General features: G+C 34.7%; 2 protein-coding genes across 2 annotated transcripts in view; one reads left to right on the top strand and one right to left on the bottom strand.

Annotated features, from left to right (window-relative positions):
- The window catches only part of LOC123695996 (cationic amino acid transporter 2-like), a 43,783-nt gene extending 22,637 nt beyond the window's left edge, over window positions 1–21,146 (top strand). The window contains exon 14 of the mRNA XM_045641972.1: window positions 19,576–21,146. Within this exon, the coding sequence (XP_045497928.1) occupies window positions 19,576–19,718 (143 nt within the window). The 3' untranslated portion in view covers window positions 19,719–21,146. The remainder of the gene's footprint in view (window positions 1–19,575) is intronic.
- Window positions 4,245–5,686, bottom strand: LOC123695997 (lipase 1-like). The gene has a single exon (XM_045641974.1). The coding sequence runs from the start codon at window positions 5,482–5,484 to the stop codon at window positions 4,270–4,272; it is 1,215 nt and encodes a 404-aa protein (XP_045497930.1). The 5' UTR covers window positions 5,485–5,686; the 3' UTR covers window positions 4,245–4,269.
- Window positions 21,147–27,299: the final 6,153 nt, after the last annotated feature.

Raw genomic sequence — 27,299 nt, forward strand, 5'->3', positions numbered from 1 at the left:
TTTACGGTTTATTTTAGAATAGCATCCCTAGGTACATGAGAGGTTTTGTTTCTTTTTGCTCCAATACGAAAAAAATCGGCTATTCTACAACAGAGGGCGTTAATTTTCAATAGATATAACTTTGAACCTAAACACATACAAATAAGGTTGAAATTTGTGTTTAACGTGATAATAATAAAAACGGTCGACTGTGGTATTCATTGTTATTTAGATTTCTATGGTGACACTCGTAATACTTGTAAATATTCTGTAATTTTAAGGAAAAACGGCATTATATCTAACAAAAAATAATAGTATAATTACAACTTGTGGAAGAATTTCCGCAATGGGAAATGCTGAAACACACCATGTTTACACACGCAAGTACTGAGAGCAACTGAACAGCAAAGAACGCACTGGTGGCTTGGAAGTCACCTGAGTGGCGACAAGGTCACGCTCGCTTACAACTTCTAGTGTCTTTTTATTTAGATTTCTATGTTATGACACAAAAAGTTAAAAATTCATTTATGGGTCAAGGTATACGCTTTTACAATAGAATTCCTCTAAGTATTAAAGAGTCGAATAATGCTACATTTAAATCTTATATAAAAAATGTACTGCTTCAGAGACCCTATTATATCATGAAAGTTGTTGCAAAAGAACCACAGAACAGTTCTTTAGCATCATTATTTTGTAAAATTAAAATGCAATATTGACTGATTTTAAAAGAGCAATAATGGAGTTTCTTGCTGGTTCTTTCTTCCCCATAGATCAGTATCTTTCCGAATCGGTGGTAAATGTCAAAAATATGATATGATAATTCAAAAGATTCTAGAAGAGGTCTAATTGAATAAATAAATGTTTGTTTGAGTCTATTTTATTAAATTGGCTCGTGCTTTATTCATGAGAAATTTAAAAAAAAAAACGAAAAAAGACCGGCTTCCAGCTTGATCAGCACTATAACTTTTAACATTGTGGTATGTTGTATTTAATTAATCAAGCATAAAAATAGCTTTATTTTAAACTAGCGGTCCGCGATTAGTATTTCTTTAATATGCACACCATTAAAAATATTTTTCGATACTATTAAATATTAACGGATATAAATATTTGTAATTCGTTCTTCCCCATACAAAATCATTGTGATTACATTTTCTCCTCTCTAACACGGTGTACTGAATAACGTTTGGTAATGCTGGTCGCAGTTTAGCTACATCCGCCAAAGTCGACAGCTTATCATTTTTACCGCAGATCAGCGCTACAGGCATCGTCACTTTGCTCAAATCGAAGTCTGGCGGCAACTCCGTCCCATAGCGTTTCAAATTTTCCTCTTTACCATAATCAAACTGCGAGAAACTATCCCGCGAACTCACTTGTGCGTAATGATAAAGATTTTTTACTGAAGTGCTTGCTGGAAATGTTTGGAAGGCTTCGTAGTGAAATGAGTACTCGTATTCTGAAGCGTCGTATCCAGTAATTGGGAATAGTAATCCAAACGCGCATGTAGGGTAGCCAATGACTGGCTTCAAACACAGGGAACGTAAGGTTTTACCCGATAAAGAGTCACCGAAAACCTCGTACTGATGTAGTTTCCTAACTCCATTATAGATAATGGGTGCAGCAGCAATGAGTGTCGAAAGAGGTCGTTTAATATTTGTGAGGTATGCTATCGGCGCTAAGGCAATTAAAGCGTTCACTTTATCATTATACTCGGTTCTCATTGAACCCATCACGAAGAATATTGTTGTACCCTGCGAGTGTCCGATTGCATTCAGCTTCTCATAGCCCGTTTCTTGCAGAACGTAATCAATGAATGCAGGCAGGTCGTAATAGCCGATTTCGGTAAAGGTGAAGTTCCAGAACTGTTCAGCGTCGTTATCTGGGTCTAAAGACACATGTCTCCTGGAGTACTTGTTGCCTCGACAATCTCCCATCCAAATGTCGTGGCCCATTTCTGCGAGTGTGATTCCCAACGACGTGTTGCCTCTTATCAGCCAAGCCTCGCTGGTGTCTGGTAGACCATGCATCAAGAGTATAGGCATGCCTTTACCAGGGAGATGATGCAAGGCTAGCATGTATCCATCTTCTGTTGTAACCACGTGTTCCTCCGCTGGATGACCGAATTTTGCCGCCATTTCTGGAATACTGAGTTTTCTGGTATTTGTTAATATACGAGGAATGATATCCAGAGTAGTCACATTGCTTATAGCAGCGTTTATGATAAGCATTTGATAAATACGTTTCGTTTTCTCGGAAATACTTTTTTTCGTAACCATTTTTGTTCCACTGCTATAAGGATAATAAAATGTCTTCTTCTATGGCAAGATCGATCCGAAACTGTATAAGTTTTTGTTTGTTTTATTTATTAATTACTTTTATATTTGTGATCTTACTATCATTATACAAAATATTCTATAAAATATTTTATTATACCACACAATTATTCGATCGACACATATAGTGATGGCACTAAAATGAAGCAATAGTTAAAAACACGCGTGTTTCATTAATGTGTTTGATAATGACTTTTTATCTTCATTTCAATTACCTATCCTTAATTAGTTTGGTTATAAAGGATCGATTTAAGTGACATCTAAATTATAAGCGATTCATGAATAATTCGTAAAAATAAAAACATAAATTAACTAACAATAAATAACTTATATAACGTGAGACATTTTCTATTTTTATCGTCAAAATGGCACTATAGTTTAGCGAGATATTGATTGGCCATATTGACAACATTAGCCGTAGAGGTTACTAACCCACAACATTATCTTTATTTTATATTATCTTAATTTTTTATCATTTGTCCAAGATTAAATTAAATTTCTGTAGTAGTAAAACAACAACAGATGGCGTTGTATTTGAATACACAATTATATTATTCATAGTATTAAATTAAAAACTCGCAACGAATTATTGAATTTTAAATAAAAATTTAATTTAACACGAGACACGTCCGATCACTTCGAAGGTCCGGAGCGAGAGGAAAGAGAAACAATATGACATATATTTAAGGTAAACAATAATATAAACTACCGTGTGAAAGCTATAGAATATTATGTAGAAGTAAAATATAATAAAATTATTACTAAACAAGAAACGAACTATTCAAAATATGAGACACTAACTTAAATTATGAGAAGAATACAAAAACAAATCTACTAATATCATATGGGAAGACAGAAGTTTATTTATTTATTTATTTACTAGCGACCCGCCCCGGCTTCGCACGGGTGCAATGGCGGCCGGCCGGTACCACCGCAAACGCTACGTCCCGCAATTTTTAAATCTGTAATAACTTCGAAAATATTCACTTAAATCATACGGTGTAAAGGGCCATATAGATCTTTATTAAATGAACAATGTATTCAAGGTATTTAATTGGTTAAGGATTAATGCTGTATTGGTTAAAATTGCTTCGAAAATTAGCCCTTATTTGTCGTAAAAAGTAAATGACAAAAAAAGTTATTGTGGGTTATCCATAAGAGATAGACATATACCATCGCGGACTTTTCTGTAGACCTTTTTAATGTGTACAATTATACTTAGTATATTAATTTGATAAAACTCGTAGGGTTCAGCCTGCGTTTGCAATGTATGCGGAAAAAATGAAATTATTTACGACATCACATTAGAAACCTCAAAAATAACAGTACTTCTCCACTATTTAATGGATGTTATTATACATATAAACCTTCCTCTTGAATCACTCTATCTATTAAAAAAAACCGCATCAAAATCCGTTGCGTAGTTTCAAAGATTTAAGCGTACAAAGGGACATAGGGACAGAGAAAGCGACTTTGTTTTATACTATGTAGTGATAGTGATTTACTCTTTATTGTGCAACATATTAAAATAAAAGTACATAAAACAAAATCATTTAAAATGTACAAATGGCGGCCTTATGGCTCAAAGCCATCTCTGCCAGGCAACCTTCAGGCAAAGGACAAATTATAACTAAACCTTCGCACGCCCTACGCACGTTATTCGCGCGTAACTAAATCTGTATTTTATAGCAGGACGCGTGAGAGAGGTAGCCAATTAGCAATAATAACTTTAAAAAAAAGAAGAAAAAAACTGAATTAAAACAAAGCATAATACATAAAACACTATATGTATATAACTACAATATAATATATACATATACAGTATATACCTACATAAACAAACTAAATTTAAGTTTACAATCTTTAAAGTTAATTTAAATTAATCAGTTTCATATTGGGCTGTAAAAATAGCTTTATATTTTAAACTAGCGGTCCACGATCAGTATTTTTTAATACATCAATAAAAATATTTTTCGATAATATTAAATATTAACGGATATAAATATTTGTAATTCGTTCTTCCCCATATAAAATCATTGTGATTACATTTTCTCCTCTCTACCACGGTGTACTGAATAACGTTTGGTAATGCTGGTCGCAGTTTAGCTACATCCTCCAAAGTCGACAGCTTATCATTTATACCGGATATCAGCGCTACAGGCAATGTCACTTTGCTCAAATCGAAGTCTGGAGGCAACTCCGTCCCATAGCGTTTCAAATTTTCCTCTTTTCCATAATCAAAATGCGAGAAACTATCCCGTGAACTCACTTGTGCGAAATGATAAAGATTCTTTATTGGATTGCTTGCTGGAAATGTTTGGAAGGCTTCGTAGTGAAATGAGTACTCGTATTCTGCAGCGTCATAACCATTTATTGGGAAAAGTAATTCAAACGCACATGCAGAGTAGCCAATTACTGGCTTCAAACACAGGGAACGTATTGTTTTACCCGATAAAGAGTCACCGAAGACCTCGTACTGACGTAGTTTCATAGCTCCATTATAGATAATGGGTGCAGCAGCAATGATTGTCGAAAGAGGCTGTGGGACATTTGTGAGATATGCTATCGGTGCTAAGGCAATTAAAGCGTTCACTTTATCATTATACTCGGTTCTCATTGAACCCATCACGAAGAATATTGTTGTACCCTGCGAGTGTCCTATTGCATTCAGCTTCTCATAGCCCGTTTCTTGCAGAACGTAATCAATGAATGCAGGCAGGTCGTAGTTACCGATTTCGGTAAAGGTGAAGTTCCAGAACTGTTCAGCTTCGATATCTGGGTCTAAAGACACGTGTCTCCTGGAGTACTTGTTGCCTCGACAATCTCCTATCCAAATGTCGTGGCCCATTTCTGCGAGTGTGATTCCCAACGAAGTGTTGCCTCTTATCAACCAAGCCTCGCTGGTGTTTGGTAGACCATGCATCAAGAGTATAGGCATGCCTTTACCAGGGAGATGGTGCAAGGCTAGCATGTATCCATCTTCTGTTGTAACCACGTGTTCCTCCGCTGGATGACCGAATTTTGCAGCAATTTCCGAAGTACTGAGTTTTCCGGTATTTGTTAATATACGAGGAATGATATCGAGAGTAGTCACATTGCTTATAGCAGCGTTTATGATAAGCATTTGATAAATACGTTTCGTATTCTCGGAAATACTTTTTTTGGTAACCATTTTTGTTCCACTGCGATAAGAATTCTTCTATGGTATAATCGATCCGAAATTGTATAAGTTTTTTGTTTGTTTTATTTTTTAATTACTTTTGTATTTATGATCTTAATATTTCTTAATATATCCAAAGTATACTATGAAATATTTTATTATACCACACAATTATTCGATCTTTAACATATATAGTGATGGCACTAAAATGAAGCAACAGTTAAAAACTCGCGTGTTAGATTAATGTGTTTGATAATGACTTATTATCTTCATATTTAATTAGTTAGTTTAATTAGTTTAGTCGATTTTAGTAACATCTAAATTATAAGCGATTCATGAATAATTCGTAAAAATACATAAATTAACTAACAAAAAAAATTTGTGCGTGTACTAGTGTACACTGTACACACGTAAGAAGTGAAACTTCTTGATGACCTTTTTTTTCAAAAAATAATTTACTAAATGCAACTTTACAGAAATTGGTTAAATAAAATTAAATTTGATAAAGTTTAATAAAATGCTTTTATCATCTGTACATACAGCTGCGCAGCAATATAGAACACTGTTTAAATATGTTAAAGTTATTATTATTGATGAGATAAGCATGATCATTGGTGGATAAGATATTATTTTCATCGGAGACTTCGGAGACGACGTCAATTACCTCCAGTTCGCGCTACTCCTATCGACAAGCAACCTAAGTTTACGTTTCACAGCACTCTGTTGTACTAATTGATGTGTATTGTAGTAGAACAAAACTACTTCTGACAGTATTTAAGTCGAAAACAAATGACTTGCTTAGCTAAATTTCAAAGGATATCAACAGTAGACACCTGACACCAATCCAGCAAACACGTGTTTACGTGAGTCGTAGATTTATTATCGTATACTCCTTAAAATTTAAATGTTTTCTAAGAAACAATAGTGTACTTACATTGTCGGCACGTTCTTAAAGTCGGTAACTTATTTTTGTTCGAACAATAGGGGTAATAAATTCTTAATGATTAAGTTGTAAAGGTTGTAAAATAAAACGTTGCTATGTTCGACATACAGATGTCAAATTTAATTTTTCGAGTCATAGAGTGAAAATATTTACCAAAATGGCTTGGAGGGACTCGGTGATTATTTCGACTAACAGAGGGTAGAGATTTCAAGTAATGGAGGTTTTGGTGTTTGAAGGGAAGGGAACAAAACATTTTTTCGAGATTTGGAGGTTTTTGACTTATCGAGGTTCGAATCAACGGGGTTCTACCGTGTCATCACTACATCACTACATCACTACATAGTATAAAACAAAGTCGCTTTCTCTGTCCCTATGTCCCTTTGTATGCTTAAATCTTTAAAACTACGCAACGGATTTTGATGCGGTTATTTTTTAATAGATAGAGTGATTCAAGAGGAAGGTTTTAGTATATAATTTATTAGGTTTTAGACAAAGCGGGCGAAGCCGCGGGCGGTAAGCTAGTAGGTATATAATATGTGCGTCATTAATTTCTGACTGTTTCGAGATTTGGTGCAAAATTAAATATGTAGTGTGTAAATAAAATTTGTAAAATTAAATGTAATTAAATGAACAAATGAAAGAAAATAAATGAATAATAGTAAAAAAAGCATAAAATAAAATATTCGATGTTAAAAATGTGTATCGATAAAAAATCCGTAAATATTAAAATCCGTGTAAATTAAGAGGCAACCTATATAAAAAGTGAATAAAAAAAATGTGTGCGTGTACTAGTGTACACACGTAAGAAGTGAAACTTCTTTATGACCTTATTTAAAAAAAATACTATATGCACAGACTATAATATGCAACTTTACAGAAATACGTCAAAGAAATTTCACTTCTATAAATAACTTATGTAACGTGAGACATTTTCTATTTTTACCGTCAAAATGGCTCTACAGTTTAGCGAGATATTGATTGGCCATATTGACAACATTAGCCGTTGAGGTTACTAACCCACAACATTATCTTTATAATTTTATATTACAGTAGAACCTCGATAACTTAAACCTCTGTAACTTCAAAAAATAATATGTTCCCTTCCCGTCAGAGCCCAAAACCGCTTTAACTTAAAATACGCAACCTCTATAACTTAAATAAATAATCTCTGTATTGGCCCTCAGTAACTTAAAAAAATGGTTCTACTACCTCTATAACATAAAATTTTTGTATATGAGTCATTTTGAAAGAGTGTCAAAACAAAAGGTTTCGGTATTTATTGCTTGCATGTGTTTACTATGTATTGTTAACGTAAACCTATTGTTTGCTTTATAGAAATTCTTCAAAGCTTTGCGGCGGTTAAACTCAAACTCAAACTCAAACATTCATTTATTCAATTAGACTACTATTTAGTAGCACTTTCGAATCGTCATTACATAATTATTTTAACATTTACCACCGATTCGGAAAGCAGTGATCTATGGAGAAGAATCGGCAAGAAACTCCATAGTTGCTCTTTTAAAATCATGTAAATATTACAATATATGAAACTTATATCTAACTACATAATATGCCAATGAACTGTCTTGTGGTTTTTACGCGACAACCCTCCATGGGTTTTTATCGTCCATATATTCCTGAATACTGTAGTACGCTCTCTGAACTAATACATTTTTTATATAAGTTTTAAATTTAAAACTACTAAACTCTTTAATATTGTGAGGAATTCTATTGTAAAAGCGTATACCTTGACCCATAAATGAATTTTTAACTTTAGCTAATCGGAAAAATGGCATTTCAATTCTATTCCTGTTCCTTGTGCCATAATCGTGTCTATCTCCTACTCTTGTGTGTAAGTCGGAGCTTTTGTGTACATGCAAAATATTATTAAATATATACTGTGATGGTACAGTAAGGATACCAGTATTCTTAAAATGATCTCTTAGTGAATCCCGAGCACGTAAATTATATATAGAGCGAATGGCTCTTTTCTGTAAGATAAATATAGTTTCTATATCTGCAGCCCTGCCCCACAGTAGAATTCCATAGGACATAATGCTATGAAAGTAGCTGAAATAAACCAGTCTAGCCGTATCTTCATCGGTGAGTTGCCTTATTTTTCGGACTGCATATGCAGCTGAACTGAGCTTACCTGCAGCGGTGTTGACATGGGCTCCCCACTGTAGTTTCTCGTCCAATGTTAACCCTAGAAATACAGTAGACTCAGTAGGATGCAATACCTCCCCGTTCAAGGTAATATCTCTGTTCAACTTTTTTACGTTAGGAAGTAAAAATTCAACACAAGTGGTTTTTTTGGCATTCAATAATAAATTATTGGCATTAAACCATTCAGATATGTGTAAAAGAGCACTGTTCACTTCGTCAACATTTGGGTCATGCCTATCCACATTAAAAATTAATGAGGTATCATCTGCAAACAGAACTATTTCACACCTATCCTGCAAATAATAGGGAAGATCATTGATATATACCAAGAACAAGAAGGGACCTAAAATTGACCCCTGTGGAACACCAATGTTAATTGACGCACCGCTAGAACGTTCTCCATTAACAACTACAGTCTGTATCCTATCATGCAGGTATGACGCTATGAGGTTCTGTGCTTTTCCTTTAATTCCATAGTGATTAAGTTTACGTAACAAAGTACAATGTTCAACGCAGTCAAATGCCTTGGAGAGGTCACAAAATATCCCCAGAGCATTTTTTGAGTTTTCCCATGCTTTATATATATGTGTTAGAAGTGCAACCCCAGCATCTGTGGTTGAGCGCCCCTTTGTGAAACCAAACTGTTTGGTGTGCAGTAAATCATTAGATGCAAAATGACTACTCAGTTGGTTTAATATTAACTTCTCGAATACCTTACTTAATGTTGGTAAAATAGAGATAGGTCTATAATTGTTACAGTCTTCTTGATCGCCCTTCTTAAATAGAGGTATAACTTTACTAAGCTTTAGTAAATTAGGAAATGTACCATAGTCACAACACTTATTAAATATAAAAGCTAAATTTTTCGCAATATTTTCTATGATATTATTAACTAAATTTAGGTTAGCTTTATGACAACGACTTACTTGCATCATAAGTTTTTGATCGTTGTCCTGGAGATATCGCTTTACTTACTGTGTGATAAACCTGGCTTAAAATGAGTCCAATAAGAAAACTAACAACGCTGTTAAATTAAAAGCTATAGAAACAGTGAAAAATGAATAGACCCTTGGTAACTTAAAACCTCTATAACTTAAAATATTTTGTGTTTCCCTTGGACTTTAACTTATCGAGTTTCTACTGTATCTTAATTTTTTATCATTTGTCAAAGATTAAATTAAATTTCTGTAGTAGTAAAACAAGAACAGATGGCGTTGTATTTGAATACACTATTATATTCATAGTATTAAAATAAAAACTAATGTTAAATGTTTGTTCAGAGAACTTCTGTGATTAAAAAATATGTATATGGAAAAAGGAAATATATGGAGGATATCGCTTAAGGCACACGGGGCTTACCGTGACCTCGTTCTAATTGCAGTGTAGCAAGATCTGTCTTCGTCATACACTGGGATTTGTATTGCTTTCAGAACTAATTGTTATCCCACAAGGACAGTTCTGGTAAAAAATCCTCGCAAGGATGTGCTTTATCGAGCAGGGAAACAACAAAAGTAAATTCTCGTATCATTATGTGGGGTTTAGGGCAGATGTTCTATACATCTGTCGCAGTAATCAATTGCGTCCACAGGCGTTGTTAAAACGTAAATGCAGCCTGAACAAAGTATTAATGCATTATTTAAAATGGTATTATAATTTGAAATGACGCTTACAAAAAATAATAATGTATATCGCTCAAGCGGTTTTGGTAGGGTTTGGTCACTGGGACAGTTATAATCATTATAATCCTAAGTGAACAGCTTACTTAACACAAATTCCAGTATTATCTCAAATATTTAAAGGAATTTCACATTTTTAAAGAAAATTAGACAAAGACATGCATAAGAGTCATTTTTTTTTTGTAATATGTTATTAAAAATATTTATCCATAACCTCGAATAATGTCGGATATAAGTATTTGTAATTCGTTTTTCCCCACGGGAAGTCAATGTGATTAGTTTCTTCCCTCTCTAACTCGGTGTACTGAATAACGTTTGGTAATGCTGGTCGCAGTTTAGCTACATCCGCCAAAGTCGACAGCTTATCATTTTTAGCACATATCAGCGCTACAGGCATCGTCACTTTGCTCAAATCGAAGTCTGGAGGCAACTCCGTACCATAGTGTTTCAAATTTTCCTCTTTACCATAATCAAACTGCGAGAAACTATCCCGTGAACTCACTTGTGCGAAATGATAAAGACCCTGTAAAGGTGTACTCGCAGGATACGTTTGGAAGATTTTATAGTGAAATGAAGACTCGTATTCTGAAGCGTCATAACCGGCCCCTGGGAAAAGAAATCCGTACGTGCACGTAATGTAGCCACTTGGCTGCAAACATGTAAAGCGTATGAGTTTACCTGTTTGAGAGTCACCGAACACCTCGTACTGATGTAGTTTCATCCCCTCTTTGTAGATAATCGGTGCCAAAGGAATGATTGTCGAAAGAGGCTGTGGGACATTTGTGAGGTATGCTATCGGTGCTAAGGCAATTAAAGCGTTCACTTTATCATTATACTCGGTTCTCATTGAACCCATAACGAAGAATATTGTTGTACCCTGCGAGTGTCCTATTGCATTCAGCTTCTCATAGCCCGTTTCTTGCAGAACGTAATCAATGAATGCAGGAAGGTCGTAGTAGCCGATTTCGGTGAAGGTGAAGTTCCAAAACTGTTCAGCGTCGCTGTCTGGGTCTAAAGACACGTGTCTCCTGGAGTACTTGTTGCCTCGACAATCTCCTATCCAAATGTCGTGGCCCATTTCTGCGAGTGTGATTCCCAACGACGTGTTACCTCTTATCAGCCAAGTTTCGCTGGTGTCTGCTATGCCATGCATCAAGAGAATAGGCATGCCTTTGCCAGGGAGATGGTGCAAGGCCAGGATGTATCCATCGTCTGTTGTAACATTATGCTCCTCCGATGGATGGCCGAATTTTGCAGCCATTTCAGGTGCACTGAGTTTAGTATCAGATGTTTTATCAGGTATAATATCCTGAATAATATTAGAAATGGTATCAGAAATAATATCAGGAATGATATCCAGAGTGGCCACATTGCTTATAACAGCGCTTATGATAATCATTTGATAAATGGGCTTGGTTTTGTCGGAGATACATTTTTCGGTAACCATAGTTATTTGCATTTGGCTTTGTCTATGTTTTACAGTGTCTTCTTGAATGGTAAGATCGATCTTAAACTGAATCGAATTTGGTTTGAACAGTTGGTTTTATATCGTTCTTCTTTAGTTGAGATTTACATATTATTGAACAAAACATTTTATAAATAATAATCATTTGACACTTATGCAAATATAGTGATAACACTGAAGTGTTCTTTAAAAAAACTGAAACTAAAAATGGTATTATAATTAATTTTTTCCTTATTTTAATTTCCTATGTTAAATTGTTTTTGGTGTTGAGGGACATGAAGGCTAGATTGATATAATACTAACATATACATAAACATATAAAGATTTACGATGGTGGTTATCTTTAACGTCAAAATGGCGGTATGGTTTTGAGAAAGATCTATTGGGAATATACCGTTGTAAGAAACAAACACATTACGATATCGTAATAATTTCTCACTTGTTCAATTTTTACTTCAACTGTTCTAGTTTTATAAAAACTACAATAGATGGCGTTGGAATGAAGATAAAGTACAGTGTGCAAACGTGTGTTGTCAGTTTAGTAGAAATATCCGATAGCTTAAAAGTTAAGAAGGGTCGGTGCAGACGGTCCACGACCACAGCTACTGGTAGCTAGCGACAGCTTGTTTACATTTTTCTTCCATATATTTAGCATAGACGCACCGTACACGTGTATGCACACGCCGGTGGTGACCACTCGCTACAGAATTGTCCGCGAAAAAATATAGAGAAGAATATATCAAGTTACTGTCGCTGGCCACTAGCGGCTGTGGTCGGTGGCCTGTTTGCGCTGTCTTGGAGATGTAGATACAACAAGTTATATTAAATTATTCTGTGAGGTATGACAGAAAATTGCTAAACATAATTGTTTTGTAAAAAAAAAAGAAAAATGTGGTATGGGTTTGTAATATGTTCTTTCAGTAAATATATTTGGTACATCCAGTTCGTACATAGAAACACCGACGTAGATGATGCATAATGCCTTTCACCTAGAATAGAACAAAATAAGGAAAAGCCTATTTTCTGGCACCGTTAAGAAAAAAATTCATTCAGTGAGAAACGCGTGAGAGATAACTCTTCTGAACTGGGCCTTTAGACAAACGTACATAACGCCATGGAATAGAAACTGCTAACGCTAATTATTGACATAAGCTCATGACATTTTGGTAATGGTTCGGTCACACTACCAACGACGAAGACGACCACGACCAAAATTCCAATCTTGCCGAAATTTGTTCAAAATCAATATTTAAATCTCTCGTCATTCTAGTACTCGGAAATAAAAAAAATTCGAGGTCAATTAATAAAAAAATAGGGTTTTTTTGCGATTTTCGCTGAGACGATAAGTTTATCATACAATCATCTGAACCAAAATTGTAGATCATCTAATTATCTATAAAAAATGTTAAATACATTTTTTCCAGGAGCCTCCGTTTCTATGAAAAACCTGTTTGTTTATTCATTGATCTCAAAAAAAATGTTTCCAAACACCAATACGACAGGAAATTCTTAAATGTCATTTTAATTATGTTTTGCACAATTTTATTTAATTGCGACTGGTTGAAAATTTTGTTCGTGGTCGTCATTGTCGTTGGTAGGGTGACCGAATCCTTAGGCAAAACATCGTACGCTTATGTCAATTTCTATCGATAGCGTATTCTATTCCTTGGCGTTTTGACATTTGTCTCGGCCTGCTGAACCGTTTATTATCTAAATGCATGAGTGAAATCTGTACATGACAGAAATCCGTATTTTTTTTAATTGGATGATTTTATTAATTTTCTATTACCAACTACAGAGTTTCCTGCCGGCTCTGCTCGTTAGAAAGTGCTTTTCGTAAATCATTTCAGTCTGTATTTTGACCATTCAAAAGTTTTTTTGTGGAGAGCAGTCTATTTGAATATCGATAATTAATCTTTTAGATGTGATGCGTGATTATCTCTCATAAGCATGTTTTACAGATATAAATATATAATCACGCATCATCCGGTAATTCTGGTTAGTGCCTCTAGTCACGAAAATCGAGGGTGAAAATCTTGGTGATTAAGTATATTCTTGATTCAGGTGGCTCGAATAAAAAAAGGCTTGTGTGCCGTGCACGCGTGTCAGAAGTGAAACATCAAGGTTTTTCAACGGCAAGATTCAAAGGTACCAAAATCGTCGCCTTGCTCCGTGACGTGATAGTGTTGCCATGATGTGACCTTGAAATTTTACTCTCAACGCGCCTAAAGAAGTTTCACTAAAAAAATCGAAGTAATAGATAGCTACGGGCTGTACACGCTAAGCTCAATAGGAGTTTTGGAAAAAATGTAAACAAGATACTAAACAAAGTTGGGTGGGTTGACTGGTTTATAAATAAAAGAAAATGTAAGAGGAATATTGTATTTTGTGCTTTATACAATATATCGTTGAGAAACTTATAAAGGAGGTGTTTATTATTTTTTATAAAAACAGAAGCCAGGAACGCCGTTTGTTTGTCTATTACACATTACTTAAGGGGCTGACAAGACCAAATTTTGTTTGACCCAACCTATGGACCCAACAGTGATTGCGCTCTCGTTTACTCCCATCCAATTAGACAGTGACAGATTACTGGGCGGGGCCAGGTCGTACAAGAAAATAATAAAAAAAATATGTGATTTAAGGAAAAGTATGGGTCATATGCGAATTAATATGACTCGTTAGAGGTTCAGGTATGAATACGTTGACATCGTTTAGAAATTAAAGACTTTTTAAGGAATTTTAAACGCGATTTATTCATTATATTATTTTCCCGACGTTTCGAACACTTTACAGCGAGCGTGGTTACGGGGAGACTGAGATGTTGTACGTCTTGACGGTCATTCAAAAAATGTTATTTGTAAACTACCTCCACCTATTCCTCCGTAGTTGGTATGTAGAGTATTTATAAATACTATATATAGTATAAAACTCGCGTAAAATTAAACCCTAGAAAATACTATGTTGACATCGTGTTTTAAATTGCAGACCCGTTCGTCTAAAAAATAAAGACATAGAATCATATAATGATGATTTTAAGACCAATCTTTGCAATTATTTTCTATCGAGCCGATTTCGTCCGATAATGTATCGAGTCCGTCCACGGTCTTCGAAATATGATGAATATTAACATATTTTTTTAGAATAAATATCTTTTCTTAAAAAACTGCTCAAATAACTTCAATTTTAATGCAGTTATCATCGACGAATTGGTTTATCTTAGATTATTGTGTCGTTGTTTTAAAAGCCTTTCTTTCGTAAACTCTTTTCATTCGTATCACGCGGACGAAGTCAAAGGCGGATGCTTGTTTATAAAAATAAAAATATATACTCAAAAATAATGATGAGTTTTCCAATTGTTATGCTAATATAAATTTCAGTATTGAAATACTTGTAGCAATTATAAAATTCAATTCCATAAGAATATTAACTATTATGTGACGTTAATGAGTGTGTCACCAACTGTACCGAGTTGAATGAGTCTAAATTCAGCACTAGGTTATACAGGGTGTCCCACTATCGGTATACTAAGCGCGAAGGGACTTGTAGTTTTGCATACACTGATCACGTAAAAAATAATAATTTAACAACAAAATTACGTCAAAGTGTTTTGCTAAATTTTTCCTGAAAATTCATGTTTTCTTCTTTATCTTCGCGCAGCTGGCATGTACCGCTTCTCTAATGTGAGCATTTTGTCTATGAAAACATAATCTTTAAAGATAGCCCACGTGCTCGTAGCAAAGTTGGGCGGGTTGCTTGTTATGGGTATACACTGTACAGTGTACACATAGAGTTTTAAGTATTCATCTATATTCTATTTGAAAAAAAAAATGTGTCTAGAATTTTATAAGTATTTTTTACGTACTCAGCGTATGTAAAACTATACCCTCCTTTGAGCTAAGTATAACTACCAACAGTGGGACAGCCTGTATAAAATATAATAAGTTATTAAAAATATAATTTTCCTCTTGTTTCATACACACATGGCATAATTTATTAATATGAGATAGACTACCAGTAACAACGACCCATAAACGACTTTGCAAAATGAAAGTAAAAAAAAATAAAGTTAAAAAGTAAAGTTTGGAATTTCTTTATGATTATGATTTTTAAACATGAATTTATTTGTTTTCTTGTCGGTTAAAAGCGCTCGTTATTAAATTAAATTACTATTTAATACGTTTGTTACAAAAATATAATATAAAAGAAACACATAAATAAATATCTTAACGGTACTTTATTTTTTATAATTATATAATATACTGTTTATTTATTATTACAAAACTACTCTTAATTTTATTATAATTCTTTTTTTTTTATACTAAAACCGGCAAAGGAGCGGGCGGTGTAGAGGTACTGATGAGGGTGATCACCGCCGCCCATAGCAATTGCAACGTTAGGTAACTTTGCGATTGTTTTGCCGGCCTTTGAGGGACGCGTAGGCTCTTTTTTTGAAGGCATCCATATCGTAGGTAGATGGAAACACCGAAGAAGGCAAGCTGTTCCACAATTTTGTTGTTCGGGGCAGAAAATGCCGTGAAAAACGCACAGTTGTTGATAGCCACTCATCCAGGTGGTGCGGATGGTACTTGAGCCAAAAAGTTCCTCGGAACACTCCCCATTGTACAGGCGGTAGAATACGCACAGAGATGCAACGTCCCGCCGCAGTGCCAATGGATCGAGCCGATCGGTTAGCTCGGGTTTGCCGACGATTCGAGTGGCTCGACGTTGCAGGCGGTCAAGAGGAAGTAGTTCATTCATTTTTTTTCATCATGACATTGAGCCCAATATGTTTACGCTTTCAATAATAAGTAACTACTGACCTAAAATTTCGAACATTCCTTTTAAGACTATAAGTATCTTGTTAATTGCTAGAATATAAAATTTTCGAGTCGTGTCAGCCGCAGGACGTCCACTGCTGGACTGGCCTCTCTCAGGGTTTTCGACCACGCCTGGTCACCGGCGGCCTGCATCCAGCGCTGTGATCCAGCGGCTCGGACCAGGTCGACTTAGTCGTAAATTTTGAGAAATATCTACTAATTATAATTATGACACATTTGAACATAAACAAAAAGTATTGCTCATAATTTATTTCAGCCTTTTCAAATTTTATAAACTCTTTAATCTTTATGGATAGGTACAGGAAAATTTGTTTAAAACGTAGAAAATATATGGAAACAACGTTTCCTTTGTTCTCTTCCCCCAAGTGAAGTCCACATGACTGAATCTCTTGCGCGGATGCACGATGTAGTCTACCACGTTGGGGAGGCGGCTCCTCAGCAAGTTTACATTCTTCAAAGTGGACAGTTTGTCATTCTGACCGGCCACCAACACGAACCTCATTGTCACCCTTCCAAGATTGTATTCGGGCGGGTCACTCGCATTGTAAACCTTAGAATTGTCTCCGACGTAATCGAACCGTTGGAACCTCCTCCTAATTCCGATTTGCGAGTAATGTAAAGGAACTTTCCTCGAGATACCGGCGGGAAAATACCTGCTTGCCGTTTGAGTGAAAGCTGAATTTATCTCTGTATTGTCACTCGCTCCGGTTATATGGAAAAGTACTGATTTATAGCAGACGTCATACGATGTGGCGGGGTCCACGCAGAGCAGCTTCATGAAGTATCCGGGAGGTGTCGATCTGCCGAACAGCTCGTGGATATGCGATTCAACTAATATAGTATTTATGTTGTTGGCATTTTCGAATAGCCATGCGAGCGGTTCTTGGAGATCGTGCATGTAGCAAACGGGCGCGAGCGCGATCATTACGTTTATTTTACCGTTGTATTGTGGCTTTCTGGAGCCAAGAATGTAAAAGATTGTGTTGCCCATCGAATGGCCTATGGCGTTCAGCCGCTTGGCGCCCGTTACAGATAATATTTTGTCAATGATCGCCGCCAAATCGATTGTACCCAAATCGTCCAAATTGTAGTCCCAAAACGCCGGGTCCTTGTCTGGATCGAAGTATACGTGTTTCCGTGACAAAGTGTTTCCTCTAATGTTGGATAACCACACGTCGTACTTAGCGTTCGCAAGGCTGATGCCCAAAGAGTTGTTCCCTCTTATAATCCAAGTCATGGACGAGTCGACTATACCGTGCTGGAGAAGGATCGGTGTACTACGTGATCCGGGCAAGCGGAAAAGAGTGAGAATATATCCGTCGATCGTCTTTATTTCATAGACCTCGGGGTTGTGCCCGTATTTTTTCGCAAGTCTTTCGAAACTCGATCTCGCGAATTCGTACTCTCCATACCCAGTCACCGAAATCACTGCGACTGCTAAATTTGTCAATAAACAGAAGAAACTGCGCATTTTAATTCATGCGCTTGGTATTGTAGGAGTAAACACGTATTTAGTTATTTATTTATTAAACTAAAATAGTAAAGTTCGATCACTAGCTCACCTTTATAAGAGGAATTTGAAAAAATAAACCATGTAAATAAACCATATAATATTCGAGAAACGGCTCAAGGTTATAGTTACAGTATTGAAAGTGTTATTATTTTAAAGTAACATTTGCCTGTGGGATCACTTGACATTTGGTTTCAGAGGTGAATAAAATTCCTGTAAAAAGCTGTATGCTTATATCAGAAATATTTTTTTTTGTTTTTTTTTTTCGGTCGGTCTTTATAGATATAGGAGGATGGTTTAGATTGTGAGACAGTTCCTCATAGAAAGACTTTAATTAAATATCCAGGGACAATAATATGTTTTTGTTTTTTGAAAAGTTGAATTACCAAGGAATTGCGGTTGATTAGAATGGGAAAACAATAGCTATTATGACATTACCCTATTGAGATATGGCTAAAATATAATGCAAGGAATTGGTCGCTTTTAATTAAAGTCATTAAGTATCTTTTTAATTCGTAAAACGTGTCATTTTTTAAAAATTTTATATATTGACGTAGTTTACAAAATAAATGCGTAAATGCTTTAATTAAAATTTGTTCTAATCGACTCTACAAATAATAATGTTGTTAAATTTGTATAGCAACTTGTTACTCGTGGTGAAATATTTGTACGGTTGATGTTTTTACTTGTTATCTCTGTATGTGAAGCGTTATCACTAAATAGTATAAAACAAAGTCACTTTCTCTGTCCCTATGTCCCTTTGTATGCTTAAATCTTTAAAACTACGCACCGGATTTTGATGCGGTTTTTTTAATAGAAAGAGTGATTTAAGAGGAAGGTTATAGTATATAATTTATTAGGTTTTAGACAAAGCGGGCGAAGCCGCGGGCGGTAAGCTAGTAGTACATAAAGAGAATCGAAAATATTAATTAAACTTGTTTACTACCATTTAAACTATCTTCGGATCAGTTTTAAATATATTATTGAGTTTTTTTTACTATTTTCCATTGTATGTCGGCAATGTAAATAAAAACAAGACATTAGTAGCACAAACTTGAAGGTTCAATTAAATTTTGTATTTGTTTTAATAAGAATCAAGTTGCATATAAATAATTGTACGATCTTGAACTTGAAAATGCCAACAAGGGCACGTTTCAGCGGATGGCTTGGGAAACAAAAGCTAAAAGAAAATTTATTAATGTGTATTAATAAGAAACACTATAATAGGCATTAAATGAGTAAAAATAAAAATAATATACTTCGTACTTTGAACTTCAACTAGTTGACTCTCATGCAAGAATACCTCATATATTAGAAAGAATGAATAGAATGTGAAGAATTGAATGAATCGCTTGTGTTAGAATTTTCAAAGTCTGCGACTACAGTACAGTACTAGTACCAGCAAACTAACAAACACCTGTATGAAATAATCCCTATATGAATTATAGCTATGTCATAATATTTATTAATATAATATTTAACATTATAATTTACCATTCCAGGTCTCCTAATATACATAACGTACGGCGCGTGGCACAGCTCAGAAAGGCGGCGCACGATTGACGCTGTCCAACTCGCTGACCTGCACAATGACAGTCAGACAGCGCTGTTACAGCACAACACGCTGACCCACGCGCTCGGCTGACAGTCAGCGCTGACCGAGCCAGTGGTCAGCCCCAGTAGCACGGTGGTATCCTTCGTATCTAGTATCTAGTTTACTGAATGACAGTAAATGCTGAGATGATGATGAAAATGTACGTTAAAATGGATAGATTCAATTTTTGACATGTAATGCAAATATACTCGAATATGTATGAAAGACAGTTTAGAAATTTTAATTTAAATAACTTAAATTTAACTAAGAATTAATAATTGAGAATCTACTTTTTTTCAGCATCGGCTCTAGATTTAATTGCTGTGTACAAATTTGCATTTTACTCATTTTTATGTTGTAACACTGCCAATGTATGAAACATTAATAATTATTTATGAAATTTCAAACTGATCTGCTATTGTTACCATTTTATAAGTTGAAATATATATGTAAATTATAAGTCATATAAATAAACTTGACGATTTAGCACACTTTTCTCTCATACAAAACACTCTCAATTGAATACATGTTATGTAGATAATATATTTTTCTTATACTTGTATGAATATTAAGCACATAATATAACCAACTGTATTTTTTTCACGAATCTCTATTGTTCCTTTATTTACCAAAGTATTAACATCTGATGTATTACCAAAGTACTTATTTGTCTCTACTTTATATTATATATGACACGTAACACGACTAAATATATATTTTAATATCGACTTTGTACCCCCGTTATAAGGTGTAGTTTCGAATGTCAAATTTGTTTGCTTTATATAAAGTTATTAATGGATTATTTTTAATATGTACTTAATTAAAAAAATGTGTGCATGTACACACGTAAGAAGTGAAACTTCTTTATGACCTTATTTTTCATAAAATATGTAGAAAAAATAATTTACTACATATTTTATGCAAGTTTACAGAAATACGTCGAATCACGCTTGGTAAAATTTTTTCCAACCCCGATAAAGAAGTTTCACTTCAAAATTGTGAATGAAAAATCATTTCTGTATAAGTTGACAAAAATTATGATAATGCTGTGAAAGTTTGAAACTACAATATTATTGAAGGCAAAAATATTGTATTTTTCATACCTTTAGTTGTAGACGTTTTGTAGTAAAAATAATGTATTAGTACAATTTATATATTTATTGTAAGTGTAATATCAATATATTTGTAAGTTAATAAACTTTAAGGATAATTAATTTTGTAGTATAAAATATAGATCTGTGAGGAAGCATTATGAAATATCTCAGAAGAAAAGGTGTCTCAGAATGATTGAACTATTACGAACAATAATAACAACAAAATGCTAATTGTAATTGTTTATTTATTGATACCAAGACGAAGGCAAGACTTGTCACTTTTAAACATAACACAGATAAAAAAAAGAGTGTGTGTACTTATGTACACGCGTTAGAAGTTATACTTTGGAGTATGGAAAATACTTGAATATACAACTTGAACATATCAATTTTCATACCACCTAGAACTAACTTCATGCTGTTAAATTTAGGTGTCGGTGTGCGCGCGCATCGTAAAATTTACTCTCATTATTTTTCTCCATCGCGCCAAAAGAAGCATAACTTCAAAAATGACAACTGTTTGACGTAACTGTTCAAACCTTATTCGGTCGACCATATTTAATATTTTTTCGAAAATAGGTAATGGACGATACATAACTTTGAAGACCTAAGTAGGAATCTAACCTTGAGCACCACTTTGAGCAGTATTTCTTTTGATATAGATAAATCGTTATTATTGTAAGCTATGTCTTTTTTAATTTGCACGTGCTAAACTTTCCGAGATATTGGCTGAATCTTCTTTAACATGATTTACTGCCTTTGATAATAATTTATTATCACGTTGGGGTTTCCACTCTTACGATGAGATGGTTCACATCATGTATACTTACCACCAAAGGTGTTATTATGTTGAATGAGCGCTGCTTCCATCTTTCCAATTGCCTTGATATCATCAAAAATATTGTCACTTTTCCTAACCGTGCTGCTATTTTTTCATCTAAACTTTCTTAGCATGATCTTTTTTATCATCACCAGCCTTGTCTTTTTTATAAACATAATATGTTAAACTTTCCTAAGAGACAACGGCTCAATTCACGTTTCATTATCTCCTTTATTTTCTAGCTGTGTCTCTTTTATTAGCAAGTACTTTTCGTGATGTTGGCTGAATCCCTTCTGAAGCTACTATTTCTTTATTATTCCCAGGCGTGTCTGTTTTATCAGAAGGTATTGAATCTCTTGAGGAGGCGTTGGTTTAATCTCCGTTAACATGATCTCTTAATATTATATTATCACCGTCGGCGTTTCCACTCTTACAATGTGATGATTCACATCCTCTCGTCTTACCGCCAAAGGTATTAATATATTGAATGACCACTGCTGCTGCTATCTTTCCAACTGCCTTGTCATCGTCACACATATTGTCACTTTTCTCTAACCGTGCTGCGGTTTTTGCATCCTAATTTTCCGAGATATTGGGTTGTCCTCCACTTCTGTTCATATGATTTCCTTTATCATAGCTAGCCGTGTGTTTTTTATAATCTTGATAAGCATGTGCTAATCTTTCCAGAGAACGGCTCAATTTCCGTTTCATTATCCTGCCAGCTGTGTATTTTTTTATCAGAATCTCCAGAGGAGGCATTGGTTTAATCTCCGTTAACATGATCTACTCTTAATATTCTATTATCATCATCGGCGTTTTCACTCTTACAATGAGATGATTCACATCATGTGGACATACCACCAAAGGTATTATTGTGTTGAATAATCACAGCTGCTTTTATCTCTCCATCTGCCTTGTTATCGTCAAAAATATTGTCACTTTTCTCTACACGTGCTCTAGTTTCTCCATCACGACTTCTGCTCCCGCGAAATTTTCATGTCCAAGTGTAATATCAATCACTAGGCAAATGATTTGACCATCATCTTTTTGTCCGCATTTCGATTCGAATATCTCAGCAACATTTTTTATTGTTTGGTTGAATGCCATGCTGACAAGCTTCCGAAACTAGAATGACGATTTTGGGAGCTACTCCGCGTTTATACTATTCGTTATTCGCTATTCAGGGTCATTCAGGTCGGGCAAATCATTCGTGAATGATTTATGCGTCACATCCATTGTTTACGCTCACTAGTTATTTGTAGCAGTAGACTAATCAGGACCATACTCAAACTCAAACTCAAACATTCATTTATTCAATTAGACTACTATTTAGTAGCACTTTCGAATCGTCATTACATAATTATTTTTAACATTTACCACCGATTCGGAAAGCAGTATCTATGGAGAAGAATCGGCAAGAAACTCCATAGTTGCTCTTTTAACATCCGTGATCTTCTAACCTGCTCTAAATTAATTCGGTTAATATCTGAAGTAATTTGAGGCAATTATCTAACCAGGATATAAATTGATAACTTTTATACATATATATATGTACTCATAAACCTCTTAATGTTTTTGGGTTTCCGTTGTAAATTGGTGTCATAATGGTTATCAACAAGTTTTAAAAATCACACACATTAGTATATGTTGCAGAGGTAGTTGGTTAGAATACGGAGACTTTAACGATTGGTATCTAGTATATTTATCATACTTGTTATTGTTCGTATATCTGTAGACATTTTTGCTTTGACTGTTCCTTTATATAAAAAAAACGTGTGTGCCAAGCATACGTGTCAGAAGTGAAACTTCTTTGGCAATTATATCAAAATCTTCGCCATACTCCATGACGTGACGGTATTGCCATGATGCAACCTTGAAATTTTACTATCAACGCACCTAAAGAAGTTTCACTTCAAAAACATGTTTATATTTCATTGTATTTTAATAAAAATTTGTATATGAAATAATTAGATTTAAATGTGAGCTGCAGTATTATTTGACTTGTGGCTGTAAAACAGCTGCTTTTTGTCATTTTTATTTACGTATTCCCATTAAATTGTTATTGCTTGTATCGCTTTATAATAGAATAAATGATTTTAATTTAATTGGTTTGTTTTATTTTTAACCTTACCCAATAACTTCAAAACTTGGTATCTTGGAACAAATCTTCACTCATATTACAAGGAGGAAAGATTTGCTTGATTTCATTGAATAGGCTCTGAAACAACTGAATTGCTTCGAAAAATTCACTGTTGGGAAGACTATCCCCGGTGACACGTGTATAATTATAACTAAAACCCTGCTAATATCACCGAAGGTGTAAAAATCCCTTAAGGGGTTATGCGGTCAGCGAAAATTCAGTTATTCGGGCCTGAGGTAAGCGGTGAGGGGGTCCGCGTTAAGTTCGGAATCGACGTGCTCGAAACTAAAAATCGTAAGCGCCATTCACATTTTTATCAAAAAGTGAATGAAAATATTTAATATTTTCTAAATCCAAAACAGACACGAAATCGAGAAGGTAAATACCGTATTTGTGATTTTATACGAATTATTATCGTAAAATACGGTTGTAATGAGCATTTATATGATATTTTAGAGGTAACTTCAGGACTTTTAGCAAAATTTTTCCAATCGTGTTTTGGAAACAGTCATCCCATCACACATACGTTCTGTAATTACATATTAGAAATTTCAGTGCGAAAAAACTTCAATACCTATTTTCAATTATAGCTCCAAACAGTCCATTTTGCCGTGTTCACCTACTAAGGGCCCTTAATTCATGTGCGCTGCGAAAACTATTGTTGATAGAATTTCCATTTTTCGTGGGAATAACGAACACGCATGTGTAAACACTAAACATTAAATTCGCTATTCGCCTTGAGATATATTGTGTTTGTGTTAGGAGCAGTTTTTCAGACGTAATCAAAGACGAATGTGTGAACAGTGGTTCTAGACTTCGAGTCGACGCTCATATACGAATGTTTAAATGAGGACAATGACGAAAACAAATATAAAAATGCGCTTTAACAGTTTCCCCACAATGAGTGTTCTTTCGTTTCAAAAACAACAAGCACGTGAAAAAAAAACTAAAATAATCCATTTTTGAGATCTTCTTACTCTTTCCTACCTAAATCTTATAGGATTTTTATCTTATATACCTATTAATGTAGTAGCTGACTCGGCGAAATAATTTAAGGTAATTAAATAAAACACTTGAAATAAATCGAAATTATTTATTTATTCTTACAATTATGTTCGTCTAAATTAATCAACAATCACTCCCAATATCACATCTTATATTCTAGACAATCTCACTTATACTTATTAGTTACTTCTAAATAATAATTGTGGAATATCGGCAAGAAATAAATCTAATATGAAATGTACCTAATAAAATATTATATAAATTGAATTGATATGTACCTATTTGCAATATACTATGATAAATGCAAAAGTTGCTTCATGATTTATATTTTTTGCATTATATAGGAAATTAATAATAATAATAATTAGTAGTTAATAAATACTTAGTAAAAAATAGCTACGTCCTTAAACTTAAATCTCTATACAATCAAAACAATAAATTGATGAAACATTAAAATAATATCATTTTCACATATTTTATATGGTCAATATGATTAAAAATGAAAAAAGCAACATATTTACATTATTTTCTGTTTTTAAGTACATACAAATTGATAAAATAAATAGCATTATCTATGGGATTAATCCTCTAAAATATTTACGTAATATCTTCGTTATGGCAACATTAAACATCAAATAATTTTTTTACGCGTTCAGTTAAATATCTTCTTCTTCTTCTTCTCTTAATTAATGGCTCCACCCAATAAAAAGGGACTTCGCCAATGTCCAGTATATATGGGAGAGACAGGACTCAAATTTCAGCCAGTTAGACTTGTTCGGTTGTGACATTTAACATTTGGAACTGAGTGGGAAAATGCAGAAATTTTGATCAACTTGGAGCGGCTAGAACAAACACATAAGACAATACAGGTTATATATATTACAGACTACAGGATACACTAATATAGTTTATAAATATAATAAGGGGTTAATACTTTAGTTTGTTAAAGGAAATAAATTTAGATAAAATTTCAACAAATTTGGAAGGCACTAATGTCAACAAACATTTAAAATTTGTGGGACGAGGGATTTCAGGAGGGAGGACATCCAGTAATGAAGAACGAAGCTTGGTACATTCAAAGAATAGGTGGTCAGTAGTACCTTCATCCAATCCACACTCACAAATAGAGTGATCACGTACTCTAATTTTCGCCAGGTGGACAGGAGTACAAGCATGGCCGAAGCGGAGTCGACAGATAGTGGATGTTACTAGTTTGTCAAATTTGCGAAAACGGAAAAACCACGGTTTGTGTGGAATAGTAGGCTGAATATCCCAATAGAATTTACCTTTTGTGCGGCTGGACTCTTGCCAAAGATTCAGCCACTTCCCATCCAAGCGCAATTTTGATAGTGGAACAAGGTCTTGACTATAATTACTGAAGTGAGTATTGCAACCCACTTGCGTAGCAGACTTAGCCAAAGAGTCAGCCATCTCATTACCCCCTATACCAGTATGACCTGGTATGTAAGTGATTTCAATGTGGAGACCCTTGTTGAGGCAATTTAGGAGAACCACACGTATTCTTAAAATCAAGGGGTGACAGGATTTAGATCGAAATGGATTAGATAGAAGGGCTTGGAGGCAGCTTAATGAGTCGGAAAATATAACCGCTTTATCAAGGTTGTGAGAGTTAATGAAATTGAGGGCTTCGAGAATGCCTGTAGCTTCACCAGTGTAGACAGTAGATAAAGGGGGGCACTTAAACTGAAGAATAATGCTGGATTGAGGGTACCAAACAGCGACTCCCACACATGACATATCGGACATTTTTGAGGCATCGGTAAAAAAGAGGTGCCAATTGGGCCATTTATTGGATACAATTTCATTAAATGTAGCATTTGCATTAATTGTATCTTTAGTTATGCCACAATTTAAAAGTATGGGTGGATTGTACGTAAGGGACTGGAAGTTAACGGAGAAGAGAGGATAAAGTTCAAACTGAACAGTAGGATCAGGCAGACGGGTGAATCTTATAAAGCTTTTTAGTAAACAAGAAAAATTAGCAGAGGGTCGGAGATTTTGACTAGTGGAGATTTGAAGGAGATTATGGAGTTTGGGCCAAAGGATATGGGAAGAGTTATAGATGGATTTAAAAAAATATTTATCACACAGATACTGTCTGCGAAGAGCTAGGGGAGGGTCAACACACTCAACCTGCAGGGCGTTAACCGGGGTAGATTTCATTGCTCCGGTAATCAAGCGTAGACAACGAGATTGCACTTTGTCTAGTTTATTCAGTGCCGTCTTATTGCATGGATCGAGTATGAAAGAAGCATAGTCTAAGTGACTACGCACCACAGCATTATAAATAAGTTTCTGACAGTATGGGTGGGCCCCCCACCATACTCCTGCCAGAGATCGTAATATATTAATCCCCTTTTCGCATTTTTGACTGATGTAGTTAACATGAGGGGAACCAGATAACCTTGAATCCAATATAACGCCTAGATACTTAACTTTATTAGTGACTGGAATTGGTTCATCGTCCAGTAATAAGGTTGGTGCGGGGATGTGACGCTTTTTAGTGAAAACTACAACACAGCATTTTGGTACAGATACAGTCATACCATGAT

This window comes from Colias croceus, chromosome 12, assembly GCF_905220415.1.
Source record: "Colias croceus chromosome 12, ilColCroc2.1".
Taxonomy (NCBI): domain Eukaryota; kingdom Metazoa; phylum Arthropoda; class Insecta; order Lepidoptera; family Pieridae; genus Colias; species Colias croceus.